The 14,103-nt window shown below is 34.4% G+C and overlaps 2 protein-coding genes across 3 annotated transcripts in view; one reads left to right on the plus strand and one right to left on the minus strand.

The window, feature by feature from the left end:
* Positions 1-7,045: 7,045 nt before the first annotated feature.
* LOC109182783 (long-chain-alcohol oxidase FAO2-like) lies at positions 7,046-11,267 on the plus strand. 2 transcript variants are annotated; one of them, XM_019332975.1, is made up of 3 exons: positions 7,046-7,285; positions 7,374-7,646; positions 9,410-11,267. In XM_019332975.1, exons 1-3 carry the CDS (start codon positions 7,070-7,072, stop codon positions 11,153-11,155), a joined length of 2,235 nt encoding a protein of 744 aa, XP_019188520.1. In that variant the 5' UTR covers positions 7,046-7,069; the 3' UTR covers positions 11,156-11,267. The 2 variants fall into 2 exon arrangements, with proteins under 2 accessions (XP_019188520.1, XP_019188521.1); XM_019332976.1 differs by having other exon boundaries at positions 7,245-7,285; positions 7,381-7,646.
* Positions 11,225-14,103, minus strand: part of LOC109182788 (succinate--CoA ligase [ADP-forming] subunit beta, mitochondrial-like) — a 3,377-nt gene continuing 498 nt past the window's right edge. Inside the window, exons 2-12 of the mRNA XM_019332981.1 lie at positions 14,037-14,103; positions 13,682-13,793; positions 13,003-13,067; positions 12,745-12,822; positions 12,569-12,643; positions 12,320-12,472; positions 12,056-12,190; positions 11,781-11,945; positions 11,573-11,695; positions 11,414-11,485; positions 11,225-11,338 (exon numbers count right to left, since the gene is read on the minus strand). The exon at positions 14,037-14,103 is cut by the window's right edge and continues 44 nt beyond it. Coding sequence (XP_019188526.1) covers positions 11,264-11,338; positions 11,414-11,485; positions 11,573-11,695; positions 11,781-11,945; positions 12,056-12,190; positions 12,320-12,472; positions 12,569-12,643; positions 12,745-12,822; positions 13,003-13,067; positions 13,682-13,793; positions 14,037-14,103 — 1,120 coding nt within the window. The 3' untranslated portion in view covers positions 11,225-11,263. The remainder of the gene's footprint in view (positions 11,339-11,413; positions 11,486-11,572; positions 11,696-11,780; positions 11,946-12,055; positions 12,191-12,319; positions 12,473-12,568; positions 12,644-12,744; positions 12,823-13,002; positions 13,068-13,681; positions 13,794-14,036) is intronic.

The raw sequence follows: 14,103 nt of genomic DNA on the forward strand, positions 1-14,103 counted from the left end.
ATAAGTTCAAGTAGCTGATGCACCTTTACAGGTAAAAAGTGCAAGTAAAATCACTTACAAGTGCAAGTAATTTACCTTGTTAACATTCGTGCACCTAGGTGCAACTAATTATAACGTTAGGTGGTCAAGCACCTTGTGCTCAGATGACACCTATGTGGCTCCCCTTGAGGGAAGGTCACAGGATCGAACCCCGGTGATGGAGTATTGACTCTTTGGGCTCTAGTTGTTAGAGAAAGTATAGAACAGATACTACCTTGTAATCTATATCTATATATATATATAAAAGCCACTAAATTTCAGCCAATCAGATTTCAGCATTTTCCCGCCCATCTAAAACGATATCATTGTTTTTTTTTTTTTTTTTTTTTTTTTCTTTTTTTTTAGGTTAGTGGAGAGAAGGCTGCGATCAGAAACGTATCATGAAAGCCAGATTTGTAGGGGAGTGGCCTATTGCGTGTGGTTTCAACTAACCTGGCTAGGGGAGTGGCCTATAGATTTTCACTGATAGTTTGTTTATTTTTTACGCAAGTTTGAATGGCTACCTCACCTCAGTTCGATGTTTATATATAGATACATATTCAGAGACCTCAGCCTCTATGCAAACACAGCAAAAAAAAAAAAAAAAAAAATTACAGCTCTCTACAATCAACGAACAAGATGTCTGGCTCAGCTTCATCCTCAGCAGACCACAAAGGCAAATAGGTTGCGCTGTGAGGGAAGTATATTGTAACTGAAAACAGGGGAGAAAAACACATCAGACATGCACATCTATATATACATACATACAGAGAGCCTTCAGCCTCTATCCGAACACAGCAAAAATACAAAATTACAAGATCTTGCAAGAAACCATCCACATGTCTGGCAATCCGGGTGCGTTGTGTGCAAAGCTGTCACTGAAAGCAGAGGAGCAAAAAATTTTAAAAGCCGACAATGTGTCTTCCATGATTAGGGTCTGCAATCTTTTTTTTTTTTTTTTTTTTTTTTTTTTTTTTTTTTTTTTTTTTAAACTGTAAATAACATAGTGTTCTTATTCTACAGATATCATTTTTCATATTTTTCTTTGTTCTTTTTGGATGAAAACACACAGATGTAACCATGTCTAATTCACAATACTAGATTAAAACACTTGGATGAAAACAGTCGGATGAAAAGACATATAGGTAACATGGCTAGAACACACAGAACTAAAATACTGACAATCTGCATGTAGTTCAATCGAATACATTTATTAACATGCTTATGATGCTCCCAACTCTTGCAGATGCTTCCCAAATTTCTCTCTCCACTCCATCTCTCATCCATGTCAGCATTAAAAATATTAAAAGTAATGCATTCTCTCCACTTGCTCCCCTAGTGTGGATGCTCTTATACAAATATAATAAATATTAAAATTTTATTCAATACTTCCACATGAAACATGTAGGGGAACAAACTACTACTGCAAAATATCAACATGCGCTTGCAAGATCAAGAGTTCATAGTACAACTAAGATCCTAGTCATATACACAACAAGAAAAATCCACAGTTTCCTACACCATAATCTCATTGCATGATGTTGTCATCTATGCTACCAATAATAACCCAATTGCAAATAACACACTACCAACAAAAAGGGAGAGGACAAATAGTGAAGATGAAGACAATGACAATGTTACTCAAAAGAGAATTGGGAATACTTAGAAAAATTCAAACCAAAAGTAGTATTTATAATTTAGACTATCGAATTTAGACCAAGTATGTAGACTATCGATTTTACAAAGTTGTTCGACATTTAATTACCTATGTATGAACTTCTCCTATATAATATTGCATTAATATACTTTCAAATATTTATATAAATATAAATATTGGCCATTAACCCATTCGCACAATGCACGCGTAAAGCTAGTATAGATATATATGTCCCAAACGACGTCGTTTCATATATTATATATACAAATATATATATAAGTTTGGATATTCAGACGAGTTGGATATCAAATATTTATCTCCCACCCAAAATTATATAGTCCAAATAAAATGTAGTGTGGTTCAGATTTTATACTTCGAATTTGGATACTCCATCCGTACGTGTGACAAACTGGGGTTCGGATCGGACGGGTTATGCGGGTCTTGTGACTCTTGCACATGCCTAATTAGGACCAACAATCATTTTTTTTTTGACAAAAAAAAAAACTATAAATAGAATATAATGACAATCTTAAATTTAGGACAAAAATAAAATTAAAACTTTCTTCAGTATCCTATTACCAAACGCATCACTGACACCAATATAACCTTATCTCAATATATTATATAGGTCACCGTAGAAAGTTAGAAACTACCAATGATTTTGACAAGGATCCTAGTATTTGTCGTACAACATATTTTAATTTAAAATTACGTTGAGGTAGAAGAGAGATATATCTAAAATATAAATAAATATTTAAAACTATATAAGAAGTCAAAAAGGTTTAGATTCTAATATATTCGGATTTTTCTTTTGTAAATTTATGTTTTTTTCATTGAATATAATAACTCATTAATTGTACTTACATACCGTACATTTACAAATTCATTTTGATTTTATATTCCTTCTTTATTCATAATATATTGATTATGTTTACAGTCTTTCTAAAATTATGGCAAAAACTTGTGTAAAATCGTCTCATAAATCTTTGTCCGTGAGACATGTCGGGTCAAGATGAAATATAATACTTATACTAGAAAATGTAATACTAAATCAAAAATGAAATGTTTATTACTTATATGGAAAAGTATAATATTTTTGAACAAAAATTTAATATTTTTACATTTTGATGTAAAAGTATTACATTTTTATCAAAAGTATTACATTTTCCTTTATAAGTGCAACATTACTTAGGAAAAATATAATACTTTTGATGAAAAAAAGTAATACTTTTACATCAAAATATAAAAGTATTACATTTGTTCGGTAAAAAAAAAAAAAGCATATTATGTGTTTTCAATTTATTTACAAATACATAATCTATTAATTACAGACACGCAATATCATTTTGGACTAGCGTGCAACCATACTCCATGATTTGCCTATTTTTAAATTTTAATGTATCTTATTTTTCTACCATATATATGTTTAAAAAAGTAGAAAAATATTACTTAAACAAAAAATTGCATTATTTGATATATTAAAATATGAGCATAAATAAAAGGTATGAGTATATATGAATATATATTTTCAAAAAAAAAAAAAAAAATGTTAACAGCATATTATGTGCCGAGTTAACATATTATATGCTTTCAATTTATTTACAAGCACATAATCTATTAGTTGTAAACACATAATGTCATTTTAAACTAGTGTTTGACCATAGTCCATGATATATTTTGCCTATTTTAATGTATCTTATTTTTTTACGATATATATTTTTAAAAAAAGTAGAAAAATATTACTTAAAAAATTGTAGCATTTGATATATTAAGATATGAGTATAAATAAAAGAACTACATATTATGTGCCAAGTTAACATATTATGTGCCTTTAATTTATTTACAGACACATGCTTTATTAGTTGCCGCCACAATGTCATTTTAGACTAGCATTCAACCGTAGTTCATGATATAATTTCCTATTTTAATGTATCTTATTTTTTACAATATATATATATATATATATATATATATATATATATATATATATATATATATATATTAAAAAGTAGAATAAAATTACTTAAACAAAAATTTGTAGTATTTGATATATTAAGATATGAGTATAAATAAAAGATATGAGTATAATGTGTTAACTAAATATATATTATACGCTGAATTGTTGATTTAACATATTATGTACGTACCTTCAATTTATTAACGGCACATAATTTATTAATTGCAGACACAATGTCATTTTGGACTAGCGTCCAACCATAGTCTATATAATTTAGGAAAAATTGTAATTTATGCCCCTCACAAATAGGCTAATTATCAATGTTACCCCGAAATATTAGTGCTGTAAATGTTGCCCCTCAATTTTCAAAACGTGACATATATTGCCCCTCCCCTGAATTATTAGTAATGTAAATGTGGTTACCCGTCGTCTTTCTTGTTCGAAGACCACGTTTTTTTCCTCAATTTTTCTTTCTTTGATTGTTCTCCTTCCATCGACAACAATTTTTCTCCTTCTTCATATTAGGAGAGGGGCAATATATGTCGCGTTTTGAAAATTGAGGGGCAACATTTACATCACTGATAATTCAGGGGTGACATTGATAATTGACATATTTGTGAGGGGCATAAATTACAATTTTCCCTATAATTTATTAATGTATCTTATTTAATTTTTACCCCACACACACACACACACACACACACACACACACACATATATATATATATATATATATATATATATATATATATATATATATATATATATATATATATATATATTTCTCTAGTATGAAGTATCATCTTACCAAACTCATCACCGACGCCAATATAACCTTATTTTTATTTTTTTTTTTGAAAATAACCTTATTTCAATATAGGTAACCATAGAAAGTTAGAAACTACCAAGGATCGTATCATTTGTCGTACGAAATTTTAAAAGTACTTTGAGGTAGAAAAGAGATCTATCTAAAATATAAATAAATATCTAAAATAATATAAGAGTTAATAAGGTTTATATTATAATATATATATTGGTGATCATATAAGAACTTTTCTTTTCAGACTATCATATTTTGGACACTTGGTCACTTCGATGACTTTTTATGGTGAATACAGGGGTGGAGCCAGAAAGTCTGGGTTGAGAAAGTCGAATTTATAGAGGAAATTTATCATCTTAGTCGATATTAATACCGACCATACAATATCATTATATATATATATATATATATATATATATATATATATATATATATATATATATATATATACAATTTTAATAAGAGCCAATAATATTAGGCCCTTAACTGGAATATAAAAATATCGGTCCTAATTATTTCTTAAACTGAATGGTTCATATTATTTTGATTTTAGTATTTCTTAATGATTTTCCTTATTTACCCTTTATTATATTATTTTCTTCCCTTAAATAACCTTAAATTCCATTAGTATAAACTTTCTTAACAGAATATTCCGTTAACTGTTTATTATTCTTAACTATTTAATTCCGTTAATTTCTATAAGAGATGTCTTAGGGTCGAACCACATCCCAAGTAGAGTTGGCATAATTGTTAAACATGTACTACGAATATATTACAAAGTATTAAAAAATATAATATAAAATTTAATATAAACTTTGGTCAAATAATTAGCCCATCTAAATATATATCATTCAATGATTATAAACCAGGAACTTTGAAAATCATTTGATTTTCTTTCATTTAAAAAAATAAATAAATTTAAGTTAAGTTTTTTTTCGTTTAATTAATCTTATTTTGATTATTGAGAACAAAACTTAATATTTCAATTATGCTTTTATCAATGCGTGAAAATTTTATAAACAAATTCAACATTTATTTACCTATGCATGAACATCTTCTATGAATCATTGGGATTATCCTATTCGCGCAAAGCGCGTAGAAAAACTAGTGTGTATATATATATATATATATATATATATATATATATATATATATATATATATACACACACACACACACACACACACACACACACACACACACACACACACCATATATGATTATGCCAATTATTATTGATAATTATTTTTAATTATACTATGTGCAATAATATATGAAATATATAATATATAATTATATGAGTACAATCAAACATTACTTTCAAATTTTTCACATAACACAAAATATATACAATAGTAAAAAAAAAAAAAAAAAGAAGGAAAATTTGCACTTTTCATCCCTAAGTTATATGATCATTATAGAATTCATCTCTAATTATTAGTTGTGCTCACTTTTCGTCCCTAAAATATACTCCGTAATTGATGTTGCAAATTTCGTCCCTTTATTAACAAAACATTAGGAATGAAATTTGCAACGTTAGTATAACTTAGAGACGAAGAGTGACCACAACCTGTTATTAAAATGATGAAATTTGTGACGTCAATTATAGCTTAAGGACGAATTCTATAATTATCCAATAATTTAGGGACGAAAAGTGTAACTTTCGAGTTCATTTAATTTAATATATACATAATAGATTTTTTTTAAAAAAAAAAATTAGGAGGGGGGGCCAAAAGTGTAATTTATCCATATTATAATAATATATACATATATATTTACTAAAAATGGGGGCGGGGGTTGGGGGGAGGGGGACCAGAGCCCCCCTACCCCAATGGGTAGCTCCGCCCCTGTGTGAATAGACATGAGTATTTTCGTCTCTTCAATTTATTTATTTTTCAGTTTTCTTTCGCCAATTTTTTTTCGTCTCTTCAGTCGCGGATTACACCATCTCCTTCACCCAGCTATTGTCTTCATTTCCTTCACCCCAACCCCAAATCGTCCTTCGTCAATGATGATACCGAGTACGTGAGGACATCCGGGTGCGAGTGAATCATTTTACAACAATTGGAAAGCTTAGGATGTCGTCACCCGGTTGGCTTTAATGTGACCGCTATTGTTTTATTAGTCCATGATTTTGTGAATATCTCCTATAGTTGTAAAGCAGAAAAAGAAAAGAAAAAAAAAAAAGACAAGCCTCTTATATGTCATTGGAAAATACAATTTCCTAAAATAGGGTTTCACCAGAAAGGTGTTAAATAGCAAAAACGATGGTCTATGACTAAATTTGAAAATGTCACAAAGGACAAGAGACCTCCGTTGGATTAACTCATTGAGAAAATAATAAAAAATATTGAAGAGACAAAAATACCATTGTCTAAAATAGGGTTTCACAGGAAAAGTTATCGGAAGAACCAAAAATGTCCAAAATATGATAATCTGAGGTGTTAAATAACAAAAACGATAATCTATGACTAAATTTAGAATTGCCACCAAAGACAAAGGACCTCCGCTGAAATTAACTCAATTAAGATATGAGTATAAATAAAAGAATAGGCTAAAGGCTTAAACCAAGAAATAGCAAAGAATTGAGATCTTGAACTAGGAAGAGAAAAAAAAAATGAAGGGAAGAGTGTGGCATCCATTATTGAAAGGAGGAAGGGGGAGAGAAAAAGGCTATAGCCATGGCTTGTCTTCTTCTCAGATTGAAGCATTATCTTCTATCTGTGAAGCTCTCATTCCTCCTCTTCCACCTCCTGACCATGATGAGAAGAACTCTGAAGCAATTCGTCTCTTCTTTGCTACTTCTGCTTCCCAGTCACCATTGCCTGATGAGGTAATAACTATATATTTTTCCAAGATTTTTATTGTAAAGTTTCCTTTTAGTCCATTTCTTTTTAGGGAATATTTGTGGTGGTATGTAGACTGCAGAGATGTTGGTGAAGAACTGCTTACCTGAAGCAGTGTTGGTGCTGAGATTAGTTCTGATCATGTTGTCAACAAGATTGGGGAGTCTTATGCTTTGTGGGCATGTTTGCTTTGATGGAAGATGGCCATTCATTCTCAAGTTCTCAGAATTAGGCTTGCACCAAAGAGAAGCCATTCTCCAGAAATGGTCAAGGGAAACTCTTCTTCTTCCCCTCAGAGTTGCCTTCTTGTTGATTAAAATGGCATGCTTTTACACATTTCTATCTTGGGTAACTTACCTCTGTCCAATCACCACTTTCTTGAATTCTCATCTTTCTTTGGAAAAAGGGTCAAATTGGCCTCTAAATCAAACGGATAGTGCAATTGAGACACCTAAGTGAAAAAAAAACTTCATTTAAATTTTCTAAATCGGTTAAAAAGTTTAATTAAGTCTAAAATTACCTGTTTCACAGGTTAATGCTGTATAATGTTGACATGTGTATCGGTATTTTAATTTTTATTTTTTTGTACTTTTTTCTTTTTTGCTCTCTTTTTTATTAATTTTTTTTTTTTAATTTCTTCATACAATCCTACAACCACCGGTTGTAAACACCGATGGATGTCCTCAGACCTCATTCAAGGACAGTCGTGGGTGTAGTCGGATAGCCACGGTTGTCCTTGAATAAAGACAGCCATGGATGTCTAAAAAATTAAATTTTGTTTGACGACTATGGCCGTCTTTTAGGATAGTCAGATAGCCATGACCGTCATTTTTTACAGCCGTGGCTGTCGTCAAACAACCATGACTATGCTTGAAAAAAGACAGCCAAGGTTTTCTGGTGAGGCAGCCAAGGCTATCAAAAAAAAATAAATTAAACAAGCCATGACCGTCTTTTATAACAGTCGTGGCTGCCGGAGAGCCACGTCCGTCATTTTTTACAGTCGTATTATTATCGGACAGTCACGGTTGTGCTTGAATGAAGACATCCACGATTGTAAAAAAAAAAAAAATTGAATTTGTTTTAGACAATCGTCTCAAATGGCCATGGACGTCTTTTAAGACAATTGTGGTTGTTGGAGAGCCACGACCATCATTTTTTACAGTTTTGATTGTCGTCGGACAACCACGACTATGCTTGAGTGAAGACAACCATGGCTGTCCAAAAGAAAAAAATGAAATTTTTTTTAGACGGCCATGACCGTCTTTTAAGACAGTCGTGGCTGTCAAATAGCCACAGTCGTCATTTTTTACCGCTGTTTGCCAGACAGCCATGGTTGTCCTTGAATGAGGACAGCCAACGACTGTTTTACCATCGGTGGTTGAATTAAAATAAATAAATAAATAATAACAACAATAATAAAGAGAGAGAAAAAGATAAACAAAAAATTAAAAAGAGAGCCATTTCAGCATTAGAAAGCACTAACCTCTCGAACAAGTAATTTTAGACTTAATTGAATATTTTAACCGATTTAGGAGATCTAAATGGAGTTGTTTTCACTCAGGGCTATTCTTTTGACTTAGGGGCTAATTTGATCATTTTTCCTTCTTTTAATCTAGGTAAATGGGTCTAAAATAGACCATTGAAATTTACATGAAAATGTAATTAATCTCCTAAAATTTTGAAAAGTGCAAGTAAACACTTAAACTTTTCATTTTGGTACATTTAAACCCAATAGTCGTGGAATAACTTATTATTAGGATTCTATCAACAATTTTGGTGACCAGAAAATTGTCGCCGGTTGCTGCCGCCATTGTCATTGAAGAATCCAATCATCTTCTCTAGTAGGGAAAGCGTCGATCGTCACCGGTCTTTTTTCAATTTTCTTTTTTCTTTGTAATGGTGTGATTTAGCGGCAGTAAACAAGCGGTTAACAGTGGTCAACAACGATGAACAATGGTAATATTAGGTTACCAGTAAACATGACATATTTGACCCATTTTGACAAGTTTGACACCTTTTTAATGTTAGAAGGCTTAACTGAAGTCTCTGGTAAAGTTGAAGGTCACATTTGACCATTTTCCCATTAATCTAATTTTTGTAAATTTTGGTAGACCGATGAAAGTTGTAACAATCCGGCATGGGAAGCAATTGGGTACCATGTAGATACCAAACAAGTCCAAGTCCAAGTCCAGAGGGAAAGACCACTTGAAAAGGGTATTATTGAGACTGCATACCAAACTGATGCTAGCCTGAAGGAATCCCTGATCAAGAAAGGCCTAAATGTGGCCGAGGATCCAAAGGAAGACATCCTCAGAATCAAATGTGATGTTGTGGTTGTTGGTTCTGGTTGTGGCGGAGGAGTAGCGGCGGCAGTCCTGGCAAACTCAGGCCACAAGGTGGTGGTGCTGGAGAAAGGCCACTACTTCGTGGCTGAGGATTATTCGGGCCTCGAGGGACCTTCGATGAATGAAATGTATGAATCAGGTGGAATGTTAACGAGCACAGATGGGAAAGTTGTAATCATGGCTGGAACGACGGTTGGTGGCGGTTCTGCTATAAATTGGTCAGCCTCCATTCGGACTCCCAGTGGTGTCCTCGAGGAGTGGTGTTCGGAGCATAAGATTCCAATGTTTGGGAGCACAGAATATGAATCAGCCATGGATGCTGTGTGTAAAAGGATTGGTGTCACTGAGCATTGCCCCAAGGAAGGCCTTCAGAATCGAGTTTTAAGAAAAGGGTGCGAAAGCCTTGGCTTGAAGGTTGAGACAATTCCAAGAAATTGTTCGGAGAATCATTACTGTGGGTCTTGTGGTTATGGCTGCAAAACAGGCGACAAAAAGGGGACTGATTCGACTTGGCTTGTCGATGCTGTTAACAAGGGCGCGGTTATCTTGACAGGCTGCAAAGCGGAGAAGTTTATAGTAGAAGACGGGAGAGGGGGAGAGATGAGAAGAAGAAGAAGATGCTTGGGAGTGAAAGCCACTAGTGAAAGCAAAAACATCAGAAAGAAGCTTTATATCGAGGCTAAGGCCACAGTTTCAGCTTGTGGGTCTCTAATGACACCGCCTTTGTTGATTTCGAGTGGGCTGAAGAACAGAAACATCGGGAACAACCTCCATCTGCACCCCGTTCTTCTTGCATGGGGATACTTCCCGGAATCCCTGTCAGGACTCGAAGGCAAAAACCACGAGGGAGGAATACTAACCTCTCTCCACAAGGTAGAAGATGGAACCCCCAAAGTAAAAGCCATTGTAGAAGCAGCAGCCTTGGGTCCCGGTTCATTTGCAGGCGTGTTCCCATGGACTTCAGGCCGTGAAATGAAGGAATATATGAGGAAGTACTCGAGAACAGTGAACTTACTTTCACTGGTGAGAGACGAGGGGTGCGGGGAAGTGAAGAAGGCAGGGCGGATCAAGTACGAACTGAGCATTACAGACACAGAGAATCTGAAAGTCGGTTTAAGAAGAGTGTTGAGGATATTGGCCGCGGCTGGGGCAAGTGAAGTAGGCACATACCGGAGCGACGGGCAGAAAGTGAGCTGCAAAGGAATGAAGAACGAGGATTTCGAGGAGTTTCTGGGCACAGTATGTGCAGAAGGAGGTCCAAGCAGTGGAAAACAAGTGTGGAGCATGTACTGTTCAGCACACCAGATGGGTAGCTGCAGAATGGGGGCTAGTGAGGAAGACGGGGCGGTTGACGAGAACGGTGAGTGTTGGGAAGCAAAGGGACTGTATGTGTGTGATGGGAGTGTGCTTCCTAGTGCAGTTGGTGTGAATCCAATGGTCACTATTCTATCAACTGCATATTGCATCTCAAGCAGGATCTCAGACAGGCTTAATAACGAAAAGAGCCGTTAGAGTTTAAAGACTTAATAAGTACTATTATTATTATTATTGCAAGAATAAGAACTTGGCAATTGTATCGTATGTTGAAGAATATATGCTATCAAAAACCAAAAAGTTCGACTAACAGATCGCTTTGACGGCTTTCTCAGCAGCATCATCCAGATCTTCTGCTGTAATTAACGCCATACCACTTTCCTGCATATGCAAGGGGATAAAGTGATGGCTTGTTTTTTCACAGGTGAAATTTTAGTATTTCTGTTAGGACTTTACCTTGAGAATTCGCTTTCCTTGCTCAACATTCGTCCCTTCAAGCCGAACCACCACTGGCACTTTCAAATCAACCTTTGACAATAAAACCCGTCAATAATAGTCGTGACACGTGAGTTGAATCATAATGAGTAACCATGAAGAAATATAAATGAGTTTTACCTGTTTGGCAGCATTCACGATTCCACTGGCTATCACATCGCACTTCATGATTCCTCCAAAAATGTTTACCAGAATTGCTTTCACCTTCTCATCTGATGTTAGAATTTTAAAAGCCTCCACAACCTACACACCACATAATGCAATAGCTTTTCTTTAAGGCATCTCAACAACACTTAACCTTACCAGAAACTATAAACAGCCTAAATACCTGCCCTTCAGAGGCGTTCCCACCAACATCAAGAAAATTAGCAGGAGTTCCTCCATGCAGCTTAATTATGTCCATGGTAGCCATAGCCAATCCAGCACCATTCACCATGCAACCGATTTCTCCGTCCAAGCCAATGTAATTCAAGTCAGCTTTTGCAGCAGCAACCTATTAGGAGCTAAATAAACCCATTAGATATAAGGAAAAAGGCATTAAAAAAAATAGATAGACTGGTGCGAATGAATGAATGAATGAAAAGTAAAAGACTCTTTGCATGCCTCACGGGGATCCTCCTGTGTTGGATCACGAAGGGCAAAGATGTCTTTCTGACGGTAAGCAGCATTGTCATCAAAATTCATTTTGGCATCAGCAGCTATTAACTTATTATCAGAAGTTTCTGCAAGGGGATTGATCTGCTCAATAGAGTGAGTTTCAAGGGTTAGTAAGAGAAAAGAGGGGTGGGGGTGGGGAATGCTTTTCAAGTTAGAAATCTACTCTGTGGCAGTTCGTTAGATCATGAGCAAAAGATGTGAAATGGTTACCTCCAATAATGTGCAGTCAGATTTACAGAAAAGGCTATATAACTTTTTCACTTGTTCAATTGAATCTTGTCTGTTGGCCACCATCGGAGCCAAACCATCAACAACCTTTGCAGCATCTTCATCAGTAATACCTTTAAAAACATCAATAGGCACCTGGTAGGAAAAAATAAAGAAGCTTTAATTAGTCAGCAGCATTAGCTTAAATACAAAGCTGCATCGATAAATAAAACAAATAAGATCGGAAAGAACCTTAGTAATCATGTCAGGGAACTTTTCTGCCAGATCTTCAATACTGGTTCCTCCTTTCCTGCAGGCAATGATAAGCTGCAGAAAAGAAAGCAACATGAATTCCAGCCTCTTTAGAAAATAGCCACAATCAAATCTCTCTATAAGTGAATCTCTTCATGGAATCGTTGTTGACTTACAGGACCAGCACTTGCACGATCAAGAATAATGGAGAAATACATCTCATTGACTAATGAAAGCTTTTCAGCAAGATAAACCTGCAATTAATCACAAATTGACAAAGTCAGATCCTTGAATTGCATTTGGCTCCCAAAGACAATCTCCAACTTCAATTTCAATTCAGGCACCAATTCTGAAGTTGCACTCCAAAGGCATATTCCTAGAGAAGAAAACATACTCAATACAAGTACCATAAAGATAGCAGAAAAAAGTCAAACCTTGCTGACGATTTTCCCTTCGGGTCCAGTTTGTTTAGTAACAAGTATCTGTCCAAGCATCTTCTCTGAAACCAATTGATTAACAATGGTAAATTCCAGACGTAGCATAAAACCCGAATGGAAATAGCAACAATTAATGAAACAAATAGCATGGATTATTATAATCTCTCCGGAACACATTCTCAGAGATTATCAAACATATTGCAACAAATATTTGTGCTTTGAAACATTCAGAATAAGGAACTAATATCATTGAACTTTTCCCTTCCCTTGAAACAACCCAACAATGTCAAATGAATACTTGTGGGAAAAAAAGGAAAGAGAAGAGGAAAAAAATAAAACTGGAAGCTGAAGTATGAAGGTTTTACATTTCTGCATAGCAGTATATAGCATTCATCACCCACATTGCTAAGTTATTGGCAAATTTGGTAATTTTGGAAAATTGTGCTGTCCAAGAACTTGAAAACACAGGGAGCCATCGAAAGTGGAAAAATGGGTGTCGTATATACTCTAGGCTTCTACTACTAAAATTCAAAATTAAGCCACATACCAAGTAATGCTGAACTTATCTGGGAACTTCATTTCCACCCAAAATTGTGACTATGATCAGTTTTGAAACAAGAAATGAAGTTTAGTAGTAGAAGCACATATTACTTGATAGAAAATGGCCTTTTCATACCAGTTATTTCTTCTGCTCGAGTAGCATAGGCAATATGGACTCCACCTAGAAATCCATTTTTGAATGTACCCAAGCCTCTTCCACCAGCTAGCACCTGGGACTTTACAACAATCTACAACACCAACAAAGGAAATCTACATCCTTTTAGCTAGATCCTAATAAATTATCAGATAAATGTGAGAAAGGTTTGCAAAGTTTAAGCCCAAGTCCCCATCTTCATAAAACAGTTACAACCAGATTATGTCATATAGCCTCTTTTTTTTTTCACTATCAACCAAAATAGACAATCTAAAATAAGAATCAAAAGGATTACAGAAAATTTGCTATAGAACTTTCTTTTTTTTTTCTAAGTTACCTCATCTTCTTTGGGGAATACATCTTGCATCGCCTTTTTCACTTGTTCAATGGAACCAACAGCGACA

Source organism: Ipomoea nil, unplaced genomic scaffold (genome assembly GCF_001879475.1).
Source record: "Ipomoea nil cultivar Tokyo-kokei standard unplaced genomic scaffold, Asagao_1.1 scaffold1074, whole genome shotgun sequence".
Classification (NCBI taxonomy): domain Eukaryota; kingdom Viridiplantae; phylum Streptophyta; class Magnoliopsida; order Solanales; family Convolvulaceae; genus Ipomoea; species Ipomoea nil.